The sequence below is a fragment of the Balaenoptera ricei genome, chromosome 10, assembly GCF_028023285.1.
Source record: "Balaenoptera ricei isolate mBalRic1 chromosome 10, mBalRic1.hap2, whole genome shotgun sequence".
Taxonomy (NCBI): domain Eukaryota; kingdom Metazoa; phylum Chordata; class Mammalia; order Artiodactyla; family Balaenopteridae; genus Balaenoptera; species Balaenoptera ricei.
Genome location: NC_082648.1, coordinates 102,465,216 through 102,484,055, shown reverse-complemented (window position 1 = coordinate 102,484,055; position 18,840 = coordinate 102,465,216). Strand labels below are relative to the sequence as shown.

At 46.4% G+C, this 18,840-nt stretch overlaps 2 protein-coding genes across 14 annotated transcripts in view; one reads left to right on the top strand and one right to left on the bottom strand.

The window, feature by feature from the left end:
* The window catches only part of SMC1B (structural maintenance of chromosomes 1B), an 84,727-nt gene extending 82,315 nt beyond the window's left edge, over positions 1-2,412 (top strand). Inside the window, exons 22-23 of the mRNA XM_059937143.1 lie at positions 845-955; positions 2,311-2,412. Coding sequence (XP_059793126.1) covers positions 845-955; positions 2,311-2,412 — 213 coding nt within the window. The remainder of the gene's footprint in view (positions 1-844; positions 956-2,310) is intronic.
* FAM118A (family with sequence similarity 118 member A) overlaps positions 1-18,840 on the bottom strand; it is a 41,401-nt gene that overhangs the window by 9,259 nt on the left and 13,302 nt on the right. For 3 of the 13 annotated variants that reach the window (XM_059937147.1, XM_059937150.1, XM_059937148.1), the window contains exons 4-9: positions 17,607-17,828; positions 15,700-15,828; positions 14,197-14,482; positions 12,456-12,488; positions 10,507-10,590; positions 1,277-1,936 (exon numbers count right to left, since the gene is read on the bottom strand). In XM_059937147.1, the coding sequence (XP_059793130.1) occupies positions 1,902-1,936; positions 10,507-10,590; positions 12,456-12,488; positions 14,197-14,482; positions 15,700-15,828; positions 17,607-17,828 (789 nt within the window). In that variant the 3' untranslated portion in view covers positions 1,277-1,901. Of the gene's footprint in view, positions 1-1,276; positions 1,937-5,287; positions 6,498-8,553; positions 9,078-10,506; positions 10,591-12,455; positions 12,489-14,196; positions 14,483-15,699; positions 15,829-17,606; positions 17,829-18,840 lie in introns of those variants that run through there. The other 10 variants (XM_059937144.1, XM_059937149.1, XM_059937146.1 and 7 more) reach the window with 6 other exon arrangements.

Below are 18,840 nucleotides of genomic sequence, written 5' to 3'. Positions count from 1 at the left end.
TTGCCTCTAATGCGGCAGTTCCTTCTATGAATTCAGCCTCTTAGCCCAAAGCCGTTTCCCTCCTCTCTCATCATTCACCTCAACTAGTGACTCATTCCTCAACTGAAGCTGCCATTCCTTAAGTTTTGCTTCCAAAACTTGTGTCCTTAGTATCTTGGGTGCAGTCAGGACCAATACACATGGAGAAGACACCCTCTGGGCTTGCAGAGAGATCCAGGGAGTTGGCAAGTATCTTGTTAAACTGTGGTTTGAGTCTAAGTTCTTTATCATTCTCCAAATTCTGAGTAGTTTGTTCACCAAGACCCATTTCTATCCAGTCTTTCTTGTTCTTATTCTCATTCCTTGGAATTAAGCCTCCTGAAGGAGCTGTTGAGCTCCCCTCTAACCAAATGAGTTGATTATGGATTATGAATACATATATAATCGCCATATTTTTCCCATCCTGAGGCTTTGCTGGCAATGTAGGTAGTTGGAAGTTTAAATACCAGCCCTTCTTCACCCTCATAAAATATCTGAGTGGTAGTTTTATCTTGTTGTAAAGGTTGATTGCATATTCACATGATAGTATCTTAAGTTAGAGCTTTATTCTTAAAAAAATATTCTTCCAAGTTTTCAGTTATAGAGTTAATGAGATTTATATTTTTTTACTAACCTCTTATTTTACAATCTGAGCTATTTCCATTTCTGCAGTTGTAGTGGATTTACTGAATTAACAGAAAGGGAAGTAAGTGCCTTGTCACCTAAAATGGGCAGATTCAGAGACATGCAGAATCACTGTCCTCAAGACCCCGAGAAAGGAGGCCTTTCTTTACTCATGAAATGTGTGCTTTCTGTTTCCTCCCAGGTATCAAGTTATATCAAAGAGCAGACTCAGGAACAGTTTCAGATGATAATCATTTCCCTAAAAGAGGAGTTATATTCCAAAGCTGATGCACTGATAGGCATCTATCCAGAGGTAAAGATAAGTAAATGGGGGAGAGGAATAAGATCACCTTAGAGTGTCCTGACAGCACAATTACAAGTTCCTAGTGAAGTCTATAGATAGTTTGATTTCTGCAGTTTATAAATATAGGCTTAAATGATTTTTTAATCAAATAAGACTTAACAGTAACTACTCAGATATTTTTCCATGGCAGTACACAGAAATTTAAGATATATTTTAAGTGAAAAAGCAAATCGAAAATTGCAGAACAGTATGATAATTGTTTATAAAATAATAGTACATATTAACTTAGAATAAATTGTCGATATTGTATTTCATATTTCTGTCATGTTTGAACGTTTTAGGCAAAAACAAATGCATTGTGATAGAACAAGGAACCATTTATCTTCCAAAACTAACAAAGGAAAAAAAACAAAGAAATTGACAAGTTCCAAGTTGTAGAGTAACTTCTAGAATTCAAACACACCTTTCTTGAGCCACTGAAAATACCTGAGCTAATGGAACAGGGCAACTCATTCAAATCATTCAATTCTTGGACAATTAGGTTTTATTTCCTGCGTTTTCCTTTAAGCTAAGATAAAAATTAATTTCCCTTCCTGTGCCTAATTAATGTCAGGGGATCACTGGAAATATGCTGCCGGAGAGAAATGGAAATTCTCGTTACCAGTGTAGGAGAGGGATAAAATCTTTTCCTACCCAACTCAGGTTCTCTGGCTGGGGCCCTGTAAATTAGACCAGCAATAGATAGATTAACAAGAGAAAAACAGGTTCTTAATATGTGCATCATGTGTGCACACATGGGTACACCCAGTAATGAGTAACTCAGTGGGGTGGCTAGAGCGTGGACTGACATACCATCCTAGGCTGAAGTAAGGAAAAGCGTCTTGGGGCTTCTGGGCAGGGGAGGCGAGTGATGGGAAGGTGACCAGGAAAAGTGCAGTAAACAAGGGCTGTTCCGTCAGATTTGCTCTGCAGATTCCGCTGCCTTCTCCACTGATAAAGAGTTAAGAGTGGAAAGGGTGTCATCTTTTACATAAATGTAAACTTCCTTTACAAAAGGAAAACTTGTGCCTGGTTTTTGGAGCTTTACCTACATCTGCTGGTTTTCAGTAGCCTCTGGCTCAAAACAATCCATATGCAAAAGAGGCATGTTTTCGGGTGGCATATTCTGGTACCCTTTACCAGATTAATACAAAAAATAAATAAAGCTGATGTAAATGCAGAGAAGTAATACCTTTTTAGGTGGCTATAAGGAGGTTCCTTTTTAAATGCAAATCTAGACTCACTAATGGCTCTTATTTTACATTTAATAGCACTTATTCCCTAAGTAAAGGAACTGACTTTTAACTGTCTTCTCTCCATTTCAGCATGATGACTGCATGTTCAGCCGAGTTTTGACCCTAGATCTGTCTCAGTATCCAGATACTGAAGACAGAGAAAGGAGCAGGAGACAGCAGGAGGCCCGTTAGGACGCAGAGTGCCCCTGGGCTGTGAGAGCAGAGTCACGCAGCGGTCAGGCCAGTCACTGTTCTCACTCTGCCGTTCAGTCCCACGCCGCTCCTGAGTAACAGACTTCTGGAGCAAAAGCTAGACAGCCTGTGTGCCATTTATGGAAAAGCTTAATTTGCTACCAAAGATGCTGTAGCTCACTTCCATTAAGGAGTGCTCAGGCCCCATTCCAGTAGGTAGTATTTCTTGTGAGAGTTAGCTCTGAATGAGCTTAAAAAAGAAACCACCATAGTTCTAACTTCCATTTTGAAAGCCAGTCAGAAAGTTTTCAAATCCTGCATCATCTTTACTCTGATCTCGCCTTGTATGTTTAAGTAATCTTTAAGGGAAACTCTTAGTTCCTAAATATGCTAGTTATAAGGTGTTAAACCTGTGTTTTATGGAAAATTATTTCAGAGGAACTGAAGTCAGTATTGAAAATGCCAATAAAAAAGTCTAATTTCAAATGTCTACCATCTACAGTTTCAGAAACAAAACTTTAAGGTGAAATTATGTCTGCTTCAATGCAATTTAAATTTTTCTGAATATAATTTCTGTTAAGGAAACATTGAAGAACACAGGCTTTCCCAAGTAACAACTGACTTCTCCACTTAAACAGTCGTCCTTATTATCTGTGGGCATCACGCATGCCAAAATCCAAGCACGCTCAAGGGCCTTATTTAAATTGGTACAATATTTGCATATAACCTATGCACATCCTGTCATATACTTTAAATCATCTCTACATTATTTATAATGCCTAATACAATGTAAATGATACGTAAATAGTTGCCTGTATGCGGCAAATTCAAGTATTGCTTTTTGGCATCTTTTTTCCCCGACTATTTTTTTTTTCTTGGCTGCACCATGCGGCTTGCAGGATCTTATTCCCCCAACCAGGGATCGAACCCGTGCCCCCTGCAGTGGAAGCACGGAGTCCTAACCACTGGACCACCAGGGAAGTCCCTTTCCTATTTTCAATCCAAGGTTGGCTGAATCCACAGATGTAGAACCCATGGATACAGAAGGCCCACTGCTGTACATTGTTAGGGGTAGGAAAGAAAGGTGCAGAGTTTTCAGTAGTACTTCATTTCCATTTAAAAATGGAATTAAAATATTCTAAGGTGCTGGTGGTCTTGTATTTAAGGCTGCTTTGGGCCCAAGTGCTAATTAATTAATCAAGGAGTGGCCTTCTGAAGTAATGGCATCTCTCTCTCTTTTTTTTTAAATATTTATTTATTTATTTATTTATTTATTTATGGCTGTGTTGGGTCTTTGTTTCTGTGCGAGGGCTTTCTCAAGTTGCGGCAAGTGGGGGCCACTCTTCATCACGGTGCGCGGGCCTCTCACTATCGTGGCCTCTCTTGTTGCGGAGCACAGGCTCCAGATGCGCAGGCTCAGTAATTGTGCCTCACGGGCCTAGTTGCTCCGCGGTATGTGGGATCCTCCCAGACCAGGGCTCGAACCCATGTCCCCTGCATTGGCAGGCGGATTCTCAACCACTGCGCCACCAGGGAAGCCCAATGGCATCTCTTTTGAACAACATTCATTATCTCAGGTAAAACCTGCTTTCCTGTGCTCCATCAGCTAGTCTCTAAGAACTTGAGATAGCAGAAGCCACTAGTCCTTTGTTCCTTGTTTTAGTGCTGGTAATACCAACTAAATCACCGCCGCCTTCTGCCTTGAAAGGCATCAACTTTACATTGAAATGTCCCTTCGGTGACACAGGAGCTCAGTGTAGACCCTTTTCTCTGCCTGGGCTGTTCTCTCTGTCTTGTAACTTGGACTCGTGGATTGCCGGTGATCCTTGAGTAGGATCACTGTTCTGTTATAACGCAGTACCCCCATATTCCTGAAAACCCCAGCGCCATGCAAAAGTACACAATGAAAACCACCTGGTGATGGGAAACATGGGGTCCAAAAAAAAAAAAAGACAGGAACTTAATAAATAGCTGGTTTTATACACACTAAATAGTTAAGAGATTCACAAATACTATAGCATATATGGCACTTCATCTCAAAAACACTCAGACGTTGGCTTGTGAAATGGGCAACCCATCGGGTGAAGCTTGCTGCTGAGGTCGAGTGGGGGAAGGAGGCTTGTGTGAGGGAGCTGGCCGGGGGCTGAGGGCTGGGCGGTGTATCCCCCGCAGGTCCACGCAGCCGGCTGCAGTCTCCCGCTTTCACCTAGAGCAGGTCCAGCAAACTTCTTTAAGGGCCAGAGAGTAATACATATTTCAGGCTTCGATGAGGGAGCAAGGAGGCTATTGTGTAGGTGTCTGTATAACTATTATTTAAAATATAACCATTTAAAAATGTAAAAGCTATTCTAAGCTTGAGGCAGCAAACAAATCCATACTTAGTCACTCCCTGACCCAGTGTTTCTCAGAGACAAAATTATAAATAAGTGAACGAGTTATGCTCAGATTGTTTCTTTCTAACATATCAATCTTGTTGGAATAAATTTGCATTTTAAAATAAGAATCACAGCAGAACTGACTAGATATATTCATTCATTACAACAAGAAGGCCTCCGATTCTTCAGCATGGCACTCAGAGCTCGTCTTGAACTGGCTCTACTTTTCCAGTTTTATGTCCTGTTTCACATCATTTTCCATGCTTGTAATATTGCCACACCCTATGTATGACCAACTTTCAAATTCACATATCTTGCCCGGATTGCACTTTATAAATGTGTCTCTTTTTAAAAAGCCAACTTAGTTTGCTTTTCAAAAAGTTTAATAAACACATTCAAGTAATCAGTTTCACAACTGAGTGGCAACTCAAGGTAAAAATTCTCATTAAGTACATGATACCACACCTTGTCATAACTAAAGAAAAGTTGAGCAAACGGAATTGAAGATAAAATTTTATTTCTGACCAGAATAACATAAAAGATTTGTTTTCCATGCTTCAAAAAGAAAAAAACAAAAAAGGTCTTAAGCAACTCTCTGGCTTTTCTCTCATTCCCTACACATCCCAACTTCATGCTTCACTTTCCCTAAACCCGTGGGGAGCTACAAGACAGGCAGCCTTGACACAGAAACCAAGCAGGGACAGCGCCAGGGCCACAGAACAACTCCCTGGGCACGAGCACGCAGCCCAGCGTGCCAGCTGCCCTGCGCGAACCCTGACAACGTCTAAAGTGTTAACAGGCCCTTGACAAGTTTTGCCTACTTCACTCTGTGCAAATCCTTTAATATGGGCTGTGGGGAGAGGATTTTAAGAGACAAGAACAGAAAGGTTGGACCTTAACCCATAGAATAAAGGCTTGGAAAGCTTGGAATTGAACTAAAAGTTTAAAACTTGGTGTTGTGCTCCACTTGTAATTTCTCAGTTATCCATCGCATGACACACTTGGACACTGACCTGTGCTTTTGAAAAGGCCCTCTGGCTCCTGAAGACTTCACTTCTTAGTAACAGTTAGACCTGCCATTCTTTAGAGACGAAGTACTAACTGAAATTACACAACTCCAAAGAAGCCTACAGGTCAAGTCATTCTTAAAACATACCGCTCTCACTGGCGGACTCAGTGCCTCCAGTTTCCATTCCTTCTTTACTATTTAACAATGTAACAAACACACTTCTAATTTTTTTTTCTACACTAATGGATGTTTCCACAAAAATTATAAGATTTAAGTGTCTAGTGTCTTATTTTCTCTTTGGCAACTACTGTTGCTTGGACAGTCTTTACTTTCCCCCTTTTATTAGAGAAAAAAACCACCTGACAGGGCATATCAAATGGGAGTCGGGAATACCAGGTACGTCCCTGCCCACTGATTTGGTCCCTGAGGTAGTTGTGTATCTGTCCTCACAAAGGATACCTGCCGTGTGTATGCGTCACCTCCCAAGCAGTTCAACACAACGCGGAACTCCCTCACCCAGCCTCTGAGGGCCACACACCCACATGGCTCTTGTGGGGTATTTGACGGTTCAGGATCAAGAGGTCCTGTGTGGAGTTCTCTAACATTCCTCATCGTTTGGGATGGCACTGTGGTTACAGAAGGCTGGTTTTCAAGTTGCAGGTTTTATTGGTTTTAAAGATTTCAAGACCCTCCAGCATCATCTGTTTAAACAAAAAGAAAGGAATACCAAAACATTAAAGTTGATCTTAAAAAAGTATCTGCAATGGGATTTTTATTTCAAAAATTGATTATGGTTTTTCTTATGTGCTAAAGACTTTGAAAATACCTCCATAATGGAAATAGTGGCCACTGTCTAAAAATGGCTTTCTGAGTTATAAATACCACCACGGGACAAAGTAAATGATAATATTAGATTTGCAAAGCTCCATGGAAATCTCGACCCATGAATGTGCGTGCTTTTCCCCTTCTCAGTGGACTGGAAGAGGGGGCGGCTGTCAACAGTGAGGGGCAATTTCAGCACACAGGGCGGGAGCCTGCTGACTTGCAGAGAAGAGTGAAGGCTCAGGGTGTGTGCGCAACGGGACTGCCTGCAGGTGGGAGCCTGCCGTGCCGCTCTGAGCCCTCCCGCCTGCAGGTATGGCCAGCAGCACTGAGAAGGTGAACCTTGGTCTCACCCACATGCACAGCAGGACAAAGCTTTCTGTAAGGAAGACCAGAGGGCGCTCTCTACACAGACAGACCTGCTTGGAGAGGAGGCTGCCGGCGTGGGTGCTGGCACCCAGGGGATCCCCGAGGAGCCCACACACTGGCTTGCCCACTGCTCTGGAGCAAAGTCCACCCGGCAGTCCGCTCTGCTGCCCTATACACACACCACCAATTCAGAGGGCGGCCTGGGACAGGAAAGCTGTGCGTATGCAGCAGCGGCGGCGGCAAATCCACACAGCCGACTGCGGAACAGTCACCCGGGCCCACCTTCTAAAATGCCGGCAGGCAGCTGAGGAGCCCCAGACATGGGGGAAACACGCAGCAGGAAGGAGACTAGAGGAAGAGAATCTCTTGTCCCGGAGGGAACAACTCAAAGAACACTAGTTTTGGGCTTCACTGGTGGCGCAGTGGTTAAGAATCCACCTGCCAATGCAGGGGACACGGGTTCGAGCCCTGGTCCGGGAAGATCCCACATGCCGCGGAGCAGCTGGGCCCGTGAGCCACAATTACTGAGCCTGCGCGTCTGGAGCCTGTGCTCCGCAACAAGAGAGGCCGCGATAGTGAGAGGCCCGCGCACCGCGATGAAGAGTGGCCCCCGCTTGCCGCAACTGGAGAAAGCCCTCGCACAGAAACGAAGACTGAACACAGCCATAAATTAAATAAATAAATACATACATACATACATACACTAGTTTTATTTTTTTAGTTTAGTTACAGATGTCCCTAACTACTGGATTCACAATCCAAATATTTGCTAAAAGACTTCAAAGAATTTTATCCAAAATACTATCAAAATGGAATTCTTCCTCTAAAGATACGTGCACTGAAGTTGTACAGAATGTAAGGGGGCTGGGCGCAGTGTCAGCCGCAGTTGGAACTCAGCCGGCCCCTCAAAAGGCTCACCGACACACACTCACCGCCACCACCGCCAGCCAGCAGGAGCCAGCACCTCACCTGTCTCCTCCTCCCACCGGGCCCAGCTCACTCTGCAGGCAGCCACTGAGAAACCTGCCGTGTTTGCTTATTTGTTTAACATTTATTATGAATTTTTGTATCCATAACAAACTATTTCAACAGTACACGTTCCTTGTGGTGTAGAAGGAAAATGCAGTATCACAGTACTGCTCAAACATATGCACTGAGGACCTAATTTAAATGTTAGGTAAGTAACTGGTAGTATGTTAAATGCTTCATAGCTCTCCGAAATTCTTGGTAGATTATTATATTGGTGTTTAAGAGTGTTTTACTGAGGTTTTCTTATCTAATAAAAAATAAACTCTGTTATCGAAAAATCCTCTATTCTAATGTTTTCAGGAATAGAGTAGTCAGATAACCAGGGAAGTCTCTGGTATCTCTAGAGATGTGAAAAGATACCATAGTCCTAAAACAACAGATGCTATGAGAAAAACTAAATCAGAAAACAAGAGCTCTCAGAAATGAACAATAACACCCAAAATAAAAATTTAACACCCAAAATTAAAAAGAAAAGGGTGGAACATATTTTGAGAATCCTCCAGAAAGTTTTTGAAGAAAATTAAGACATTAGAGAAAACACAGTAGAAATGAGTCCAGGAGGTCCCAACTAATGTGACTGAAGGAAGAGGAAGCAGAGGAGACAGATTATTTCAGAACTGGAGGGAAGAAAAAACTGAGCAAGGTATATAAAAACCTTGCTCACCTATACACATCCTCAGGAAGTTTCTAAACATCAAGAAAGAAGAAGATCCTAAAAGCTTCCAGAAAAGAAAGAATAGGTCACCTACAAATCACAGAGATCTGGGTTGCAGCAGACCCTCTTCAACAGGAAACCTGGCCGCTTAAGACAGTGGAGTTCCAAGGGGGAGTCATGAATGAAGAATCCCATGCTCCAACCAACAGTGACGAGCCGGTCCTCGGGGGGTGGGGGCCGGGGGAGCTACCGGAGGAGGTTCTGGCAGAAGTGGGTGCGGCGGGCAGAAGGCAGACCTGGCGGTAATCCAGGACAGCAAGGAAGGGGGCTCCAGGGTGACACGGCTGCAGCAGTCCAGGACGAGCAGGTGGTCAGGGGATGACTCGGAAAATGAGAGGCAGTATGACTGAGAGAATACGTACATTTAAAAACGTTGTGAAATGTGATTTTTTTGGACAACAAGGAGAAAAGAATCTAGAAACTCCCCCCAAAAAGAAAAGCAACACAAACACCACCAATACACAACAACCAAAAATGGGAGCATGATTAACGGAATGTTAAGGAAAGAAACACACTGGACCTTGATACTAAGAACACATCCTGCAGCTGGCACAGCAGTCATGGCACTGGACCCATGAACACAACACACAGCTGGCTAACCAGGAAAAATACTTCCTGTGTTTTTAAGCAACTATTGTTTTCCAACTTTTAGAACCGACCTATAGACAAACTGGAGGGCTTCTTTCCCCTCAGTCCGTGACCATGACGATCAACACTGACGATATAAAAACTGGTGGGCTTCGGAAAGTGAGACGAGGAAGGGGAGGCGAGAAGGGTAGGGGCCGTTACAGCTGCATCTTCATATTGAGAAGTCAGAAAACATAAGTGCACTATTTAAAGAATGAGAAAGTACAGACTATGGAAACCTGCAAAAAGGAGAGGGAGGGAATGGTAAGAGTGAGCTAGATCCCCTTTCCTAGGGGTGACAGAGATTGTCTATTTAAATAAACAGTTCAACTAAATATTTAAATAGTTTAAATAAATCTCATTCAGTGATAGAGGTAACAAAAAACACGATTTAAAGTGGTTTTCTCTGGAAACTAAGGTGACATAAATCAGGATAGTGATCACCCTCAGGTGGTGAAGGAGTGACTAAAAAGTGATGGGGCTTGGGGCGGGCGGGGGCAGGCTCCTGACACCATTTCGTTTCTTGAACTGGAGGTAACCAGTGAGTTTTCGCAATCGTGTATTCACTTTGTGAAAACTCACTGGGCTGCTTACAATTTGTGTACTTGGCGAGTTTTTCTTCAATAACATGCTAACTTAAAGAAACAGAAATTGTTAAAGTAGGAACCTCTGGGCAGTTGGAATTATCTATGTATCATTCCTTCGACCAAGAGGCTGGGGCATTAAAGCAAACCACTATGACTGAAAACACCTCCAAATAAGGCCAATCTGCAAAATAGAAAAGACATTACAGGGCTTCCCTGGTGGCGCAGTGGTTAAGAATCCACCTCCCGATGCAGGGGACACGGGTTCGAGCCCTGGTCCGGGAAGATACCACATGCCGCGGAGCAGCTAAGCCCGTGCACCGCAACTACTGAGCCTGCACTCTAGAGCCCGCGAGCCACAACTACTGAGCCCACGTGCCACAACTACTGAAGCCCGTGCACCTAGAGCCCATGCTCTGCAACAAGAGAAGCCAACACAATGAGAAGCCCGCGCTCGCTGCAACTAGAGAAAGCCCGTGCGCAGCAACGAAGACCCAACGCAGCCAAAAATAAATAAATAAATAAATAAAATTTTTTTAAAAAAGAAAAGAAAAGACATTATACCAGTATCTGATTGTCTGAGTTTCTTTGAAACTTCAATTTCATTTTCTTCTAACTTCCTCTTTGCACAGTCCTGGCATGCATTACCTGAAAGATGAAAACTTTTATTAAAAAACTTATCTAAGAATGGCTATCATCAAAAAGAACATAAACAACAAATGTTGGCAAGGATGTGGAGAAAAGGGAACCCTTGTACACTGTTGGTGGGAATGTAAACTGGTGCAGCCACTGTGGAAACAGTATGGAGGTTTCTCAAAAAACTAAAAATAGAATTACCATATGATCCAGCAATCCCACTCCTGCGTATATATCGGAAAAAAACAAAAACTCTAATTGGAAAAGGTACATGCACCCCAGTGTTCATAGCAGCATGATTTCAATTGCCAAGATATGGAAGTAAGTGCAAGTGTCCATCAACCGATGAATGGATAAGGAAGACGTGGAATACATCTTGGAATACAATGGAATACTACTCAGCCATAAAAAAGAACAAAATTTTGCCATTTGCAGCAACATGGATGGACTTGAAGGGCATTATGCTAAGTGAAGTAAGTCAGACAAAGACTGCATGGTATCACTTACATGCGGAATCTAAAAAATATAACAAACTAGTAATGTAACAAAAAAGCAGACTCACAGATATAGAGAACAAACCAGTGGTTACCAGTGGGGAGAGGGAAGGGGGGAGGGGCAACATAGGAGTAGAAGACTAAGAGGTAAAAACTATGAGGTGTAAGATAAGCTACAAGGGTATATTGTACAACACAGGGAAAATAGCCAGTATTTTATAATAACTATAAATGGAGTATAACCTTTAAAAATTGTGAATCACTATATCGTACACCTGTAACATATAACATTGTGCAGCAACTATACTTCAATTTAAAAAATTGTTTTAATTTAAAAAACACTTATCTGATTTTACTGAAGCACTGACCAACTAACCCCTACCATATGCTACAGATGTCTATCAAGTTAATGCTTTTTTCAAGAGAAATGGATGACTCTGGGAGTCAGAGAACGCAGCTAAAATAAATGTGTCCTTTCCCACGGAGATAAGGGAGAAACGGAAAGCTGAGCACGCCTGTTTCACGATTCCTTAACTGAAGCCCGTGCAGCACTACCAAGTTTCTATCTGTGGCTCTGCTGAGAGGGGCAGGGAAACCGGGGCTGCAAGGTCCCCGGCTCCACTGACCAGAGCCCCTTCTAACCCAACTGACTGACCAGCGTGGGGAAACCTGGCACTAAGTTCACCCCAGGGTGGACGCCGGGAGCCTCTGAGCACAGTCGTACCTGGTAACTCATAAATGGGCAGAGTCGAGCCCTGCAAGATGAGTATGGACATTTCAACCACGTAGTAGATAGAAAATTTTACACCAATGCTTAGAACCTTTGCAATTAAAATCTCTGAAGGGGATGGGTCAAATTATACACTACCATGTGTAAAACAGAGAGCTAGCAGGAACCCCGCGGTACAGCACAGGGAGCTCAGCTCTGTGCTCTGTGATGACCTAGGTCGGGGGGCGGGGGCGAGGGAGGTCCAAGAGGGAGGGGGGTATGTGTATACATGGAGCTGATTCACTTCATTATACAGCAGAAACTAACACAACACTGTAAAGCAATTATATCTGATAAAAAAAAAAATTAACTACATCTTAGACCCAATGGTATGATACAAATAGACTCTTGTTCTAATTCCCCCGGACTCTTGGTTCCAGGACAGGAAATTATTCCTGGCACCAGTGGATGGCCCACGTTTGACAGAGCTGCTTCCCAGTTCAAGGGACCGTCACGCAGGTGTTGTCATCTATCATCTCTGGCGGGGATGTCTTGACACAACACGGGCTAAGTATTCAATGTGAGAAACACATCTATGATTTTAGAAGTAAGAGCAGGAAAACACTGGAACATGTAGGCAAAAAACAGGCTGGCAAAACCAAGATCTGCTTTACCGAACAACGTGGTGCTGTCCACTCGATCGGCATCTGGGGAAGAAAGGAGAACAGTCAGCAGAACCGACTCCCCAGCGCTTCCTCGTCAGGCCGGCGGTGGAGACGGAGGCGAGGCCGGCTGTGACGCAGCGGGGGAGGCCCGGGCCAGCCTGAAGCCTGCTCTGCGCGCCGGCTCCCGCCCCTCCTCTCCACCCCCAGGGCCGACGTGAGGACTGAACCCCGACGTGTGAAGCCCCCGACAGCCCGGGCGCGGGGAGCTGCCACCACGACTGCCGTTGCTGCTGACCCAACAGCCTCTTCCAACAGGAGAAGCACCTCAAGAACTCGCGTACAGATGTCCCTGAGGACGCGGTCACACATTACAAGTCCAAACGGCCTTCAGCCCCCAGCAGCCTGTCAAATGCACTCAGCGGCCAGGGTCTGGAAAAGGGGGCCTCGGTGGGGACCGGAGGGCCCCGCCATCGGCGGCACGCGCGGGAGCCCCGGCTGAGGTCCTGCGGGCCGGCACGCAGGCCCGTGCAGGGACACCCTGAAGGCATGTTCCACTGCTGTCGGTCCAGGACCCCAGCCCCAGCTTCAAAATACCTGGGCACTAACTCTCTGAGCCTGTCTCATCAGCTCTAAAATCATCTACTTAGTAGCAGTGGATACTGTGACGAAAAGTGAAATAAGGTCAAGAATGTAAAATTCATAGCAGTGTGTAACACAGCACAAGGGTCGGCTCCCTGCTCTTTCCCTTAGTAAAAAAACTTGACTGCCACCCTAATGACACTTTTATTAATGTAAATGCAACTTAAGTCAGTCCATCTTGCTAATTATTAGCAATTCGGAAAAGGACTAGTGGGAAGAAGCTAGACTGCTGGATTATCTGTGCATTTGGTTCCCGTGATCTTCGCATTATCTCTAGTCTTCAAGTTCATGGCCGGTCACATGCAGGCAGCTTTGTGGTTAACCCAATTCCACTGTGTGGGTGACCACGTCTGGGTTTCCTATTACCGTGACATGACAGCCAATACAGACCTCTTGAAGTTTGCCGTCATCCATGTTTTATGACACCAAACTCAAAGCCATGAACTGCCCTTATGGCAAGATGACCAGTTTAAGAAGTGCTCACTTAAAATATATATTAACTACTCAAAAAAAAAAAAAAAAAAAAAAAGAAGTGCTCACTTCTCTTGGTCATTCCTGGCAGATGATCAATTCCCCAAAGAAGGGCCAAGGACAATTACTTAAAAGGTGTGTTGCACTCAGCAGAACAGGGAAAAGATGTTATTTAAAAAAGAAATAAAAGTCTTCATGAAATCATTTTGTGCTGCTGTGTTTTAACTTTTAAAATGTAGTGACAGGATAAAGGTATGAGGTATCTGCATTTTTTAGGTTGTCAGTATCCCAGCTGATGAAGCTGGCTGCGCAGTTTTCTTTCTCGGTTAAGGTAATCTGAAGCATGGCATGTCATCTGTAACGAATAGATGCGTACAACTATATGCACAGCTTTAACTATAACGTTCTATTTATACGCTATTACTATCATACCAATAACCCTAGTCTTCTATTTTTAAAGTACCCAGAGACGTTAAAAAAAATAATAACTAGAAGACTGGTGAATCTAATGGTATGTAAAATTACCTTTCAATTTTATTTTATGGTATGTAATTTATATCTACAAAAAAGGGAAAAAAAAAAAAAAACGGAAGAGTCCTATCAGATTTGTATATTGAAAAGTGAAAAAAAAATCCCATACCTGGACTTCGCTGTTTGCAGATCTGAGTGGCAAGGTCTTGCACGTACCCCGGAAAATAGTCAAAACAGTCCCCGTAGGACACGACTTTGATCCCATGCAGAAGCATGTCTGCCTGATGCTTAAAGAAATGGTCTTCGTTCTCCTTGAGCACAACCATGTAGTGCTCCAAATCCACCTTGTTTGGCACCGAATAAAGGAAGAGGGCCTGGAATATCTGATCACGAAGGGTCTCTCCGCAGCCCACAAACAGAAAAGATTTGGTGCAGTACAAGTTCTGAAGAACTTCCTGTGAAAGAACCAACGAGGAGATCGACATGCTCATCTGAAAGTGAGTGGGATCTTATGATGTAAAGCTAGATATTTGCGATTTTAAATCGTTGCTCCCTAACCAGCCTTTCCCAAGAGCCACAGAGGAGCAAAGTTAGAAAAGCAGAAAGGAAGGGGGCCCCTTCCTCTCCAAGCCAGGGTAAACAGCCCAGGCCCCAAATCCACGTCCCCAAATCCGTGCAGATGCGCTACTGCCCACCCCTCCCCACCCACCATCTTGTCAGTGTAGTCACTCAATTCAAATCTTCTAGAATTATGTACAATTTTAAATGATTAAAACATAAAATAAGGGCATGAAATTTTCTTTCAGCTCCAAGCTGTGCACATGTAACGCCCTGGAATTAACCTCCGTCTCAGTGAATCACAGATGGGAACTCCACGGAGAGGGGCCTGGTCTCGGAAGAACAGGGTTTTGGGGAGTGCGGGCAGGAGAGCTGAGGAGGGGACCAGTGACAATGACCCAAGGGAGTAGGCGTAGAGGGAAACGAAGATTGTTAGTGGGGTCACTCAGGCACGCAGCAGAGAATCACCAGTTCAGACACCCAAACACCTCAAAGAGAGGTTCAGTATCGGCAAGGAACTTCTTCCCACGCAGTACTGGTGCCACTGAGGGGCGTCACCCCTGTGCCCAGGGTGTAGGGGCGAGGGAGGGAGGGCCTGATGCTGAGCTCAACAGCGAATCAGTGAAGGCCCGTGGCTTCTTAAGTGCCATAATAAATGAGTTTACAAAAAGCTAGCAGGCAGTTTCTCCACACTTCATTTTGTCCAGGATATCAAAAAAGCCTCACAGAGAATGAAATTTTAAAACTAGGTTTTGAAAGCTAAAAGAGATTGCTAAATAGAGAAAGGGAAGAAGATGCCTGAATGAACACAGAAAAAAGATGAGTAGAGAGGAGTGGCCAGAGAAGAGTGCTGCAGACCGTGCGGGGGCCTGTGAGTCACGCTGAAGAAACGTAACCGTGACCCTGAGCAAGAGGATCACGGAACGTTCGCTGAGCATCTGTGCCAGGAGCCAGACCCTGTGCCGGGCCCTGGAGACAGCGCTGAGAGCAGCGGCGTGACCCGAGGGGCAGGAGGCCTGGAGGCCAGGAACCTGCTCAGACCGCCGCCACTGTTGGCTAGCGGCCGCCACGCAGCCCCAGGGGTACGACCAGGGCCTAGTCAGGATGGGCATACCATGACTTCTGGGTCTTGAGTAACGTCTTTGTATCCCGATGGGTCCAACACCATCCCGCAGGGGTCTGTGTATAAGCCGTGAATGTGAAGAACTCCGTACTTCATGTGTCCTCTAGCCCACTGAAGGACCTAGCAAAGAGCAAGCCAGACAGGGGAAGAACGCTGGTATCTAAAACAGGTGTAAGAGGAAATATCCACAGTGACTCATGGCCTCTCAGACCTACCTGGGACACAGTAAGAGAGATGCTTCAATTTATAATTATACCTTTAAACCTAAGAGAAACTCAGGTGTTAAATGCTACTTATTCCTGTCCTGCCATGTCGAAAAGAACTTCTTCAGAGACCGAGACTGTTAGGTAGAAAATACCTTTAACATCTCAGCTTATAGCACACTGTCAAGACTGATGACTTTAGGGAGATGATGAAGGCTTTCACTTCTAAGTCACATGTTTTATTTTAATTACTGCTAGGTATACATTGTTTGTACACCCAGAAAAATACACATATACAGAAAAAATAATTTATCAAATAGCTCTAAATTGGCTTCATTTCAAGATACAGAAGATGCACATCAAGTATATTCCTTTTATCTCCACGCCAGGGGCTTTCACGTCAGCGGGCGGGACTGACAACCCCAGACAAATGGACTAACCCCCGCCCCCAGCCCCCCACGAGCAGGCGGAGGAGCCAGCACTTCTGTTCCCTGCCACGTGCAGCTTATCTCCAGGGGCCCTCGGTACAGCAGAGAGCAGCCCCGCAGACGGGGCCACGCTGCTCCGACACGGGAGCAGGTGTCCTGCCACGTGTCACGGGGGGGGCCCGCTCGCGGCATCGGCCGGGGCCCCGTCACAATTCCTCAGCCAAGCGCCGGGAGACAGGCCGCCTAAGGGCAGCTCCCACACTTCCCCGGGTCCCGAGTAAGACAGCATCGCAACGGGCCTCGGTGTCCCTGCGTGTGGAGCGGGGCTGGGACCCCCTGCCCGCCAGCAGTGAAGCAGGAACAGGCAGCAGCCGTAGCCGGCAGCGATCGTACAAATCCACAGGCACACACGGCGCACAGGAAATACAACCGATGCAATCAAACTGTGGTCAACCTTAGCAATAAAAGAAATAAAAGCGTAAAATGTGCACCTATCCGATGGGAGAAATGTGTTTTGTTAGGTTTTTTAGTAACGCCTCGTGCTGGCAAGACATGGGAGACGGAGTCCCCCTCACACAGCTGCAGGAGTGTAAACTGGAAATCTTCCTGGAGAACACGTGGGTGATTTACATCGTTTGTCTTTAAAATGGTCATACCCTTTGACCCTAACAGTTCTCCACGAACTTATCAAAAGTGTAGGAATTTTCACTGTAGCGTTATTTATAGTTGTGAAAATATGCTCACAATGATAACTATAATCCAGTCTCACAATGAAATTACATTTAAAACCATGCTTTTAAAGACAGCTTGATGACAGGAAAATGCTCACAGTATAATATTAAGGGAAAAAAAACCAGCCCAAAAACTTGACGTGTATTGCAATCCCAGTTTGTTAATTAATAAATAAATAAGCGAATTAACCAAAATTCACAGCAGTAGGACTATAGGTGATCTTGCTTTCCTGAACTATAGCCTCTATCACCCACATCTCCTACGATGACAGAGCCCTTGCGGGTGTGCAGGACAGAAGCAAACCGGAAGCCAGAGCAGGTAGACGAGGGGTCCTGAGGGGCTGGCGGCAGCGCCCTGTCCCAGGCCCTCCGTGCCTCGTTCCAGCGGGGAGAGGAGCCTCCGCGAGCAGACAGCACCTTTCCTATGACGGGCCCTCTGCTGGGAGGTGACAGCTCGGGCCACACCACAGCAGCAGTGCAAACATGCCTGCGCCTCTGCCTCTAGCCCGCCTCCCGCCCCGGCGCCCGGCCCGCACCTTGGTCTTGTCCTTCAGATCCAAAGACTCCATGGGCTTGTTGTGCTGCTGCCCAAAGATCTCCAGCAGGTTGTCGTAGTTGGTGGTCAGCACCATGGTGCCCCTCTCCATCAGGCTGAGGATGGACTGCAGCACCAGCGGGCTCTGGATGTGCTGCTCCAGGTTGTCGAAAACCTCCAGCAGGCAGTCCTGGAAGAAGTTGGGCTTGGTGTCGCCCGTGCGCTACGGAGAGGTGGACCCGGAGTTACAAAACCGCCATCTCTCAGTCACCACCGAGCACCTAGGCAGGAGACAGTACTCTAGGCGCCAGGGATGCAGTGGTTTTTTAAAAAAGAGAGAAAACGGCTGACCTTGTAGAGTTTACTGAAACCCTGGGGGAGGGAGGCAGGTAACGTGCCAACACGTCAGCAGTGATCAACGCTGCGGGGAAGCCCAGCAGAGAAGGGGGCTCGCTGCCGCGCGGCAGAGGGTAAACAGGCCAGCGGGCCCCGGGACGGCCTCAGCAGAGCGCGGAGGGAGGGAGGCAGCTCTGGAGAGGGGGGTCCAAGCGGGACAGGAGCCAGCGCGAGGCACCGAGGTGAGAGCACAGGTGGGGCTGAGGGTGGGCGAGGGGCCCTGGTCTCCGGAGAGGAGTGAGGGCACGTGTCACAGGTGAGGCCAGACAGCTGACCTGGAACCAGATCACGTGGGGCCCTGAAGACCACAGTGAAGACCGGGGCTCCCTCCCCCTCCGCGAGAGCCACAGAGGCACTGGTCTCCTCCTCCTTGCTGCTCTAGGGAACTGGATGAAAGACAGCGTGTCATGCTGCTGAGAGGCCCAGCAGGGTCAGGAGTGGGACTGGGCCCCTGGATGCAGCACCAAAGGTCACTGGCGGCCTTGACCAGAGCGGCTTCGGGGGAGCCCGGGGGAGCCCGGCCGCGCTGGGTTCCGAGGGGAGGCGGGCAGCGGGCAAGAGCGAACACGACAGCCCCGGAAGAGCTGTGCTGTGGGATCAGAGAAACGGGGTGTGGCGCCAGGAGGCTGCTTCATGCGCTCCCAGCACGCGCGCCCCTCCGCCAGCCTCGCCCCGGGGCCAGCAGCACGGGCGGGAGAGCCTGACCCGCGCGTTCACACGAAACGCCTCTGCCGGCCCCTGCCCGCCCCCGCGCCCCCGTCACCACCGCCATCAGCGTCGGGAGCGTCCACCAGAGTCCCCCACGTCCTCCCAGGTGGTCGCTCATCCCAGGGCCCGGC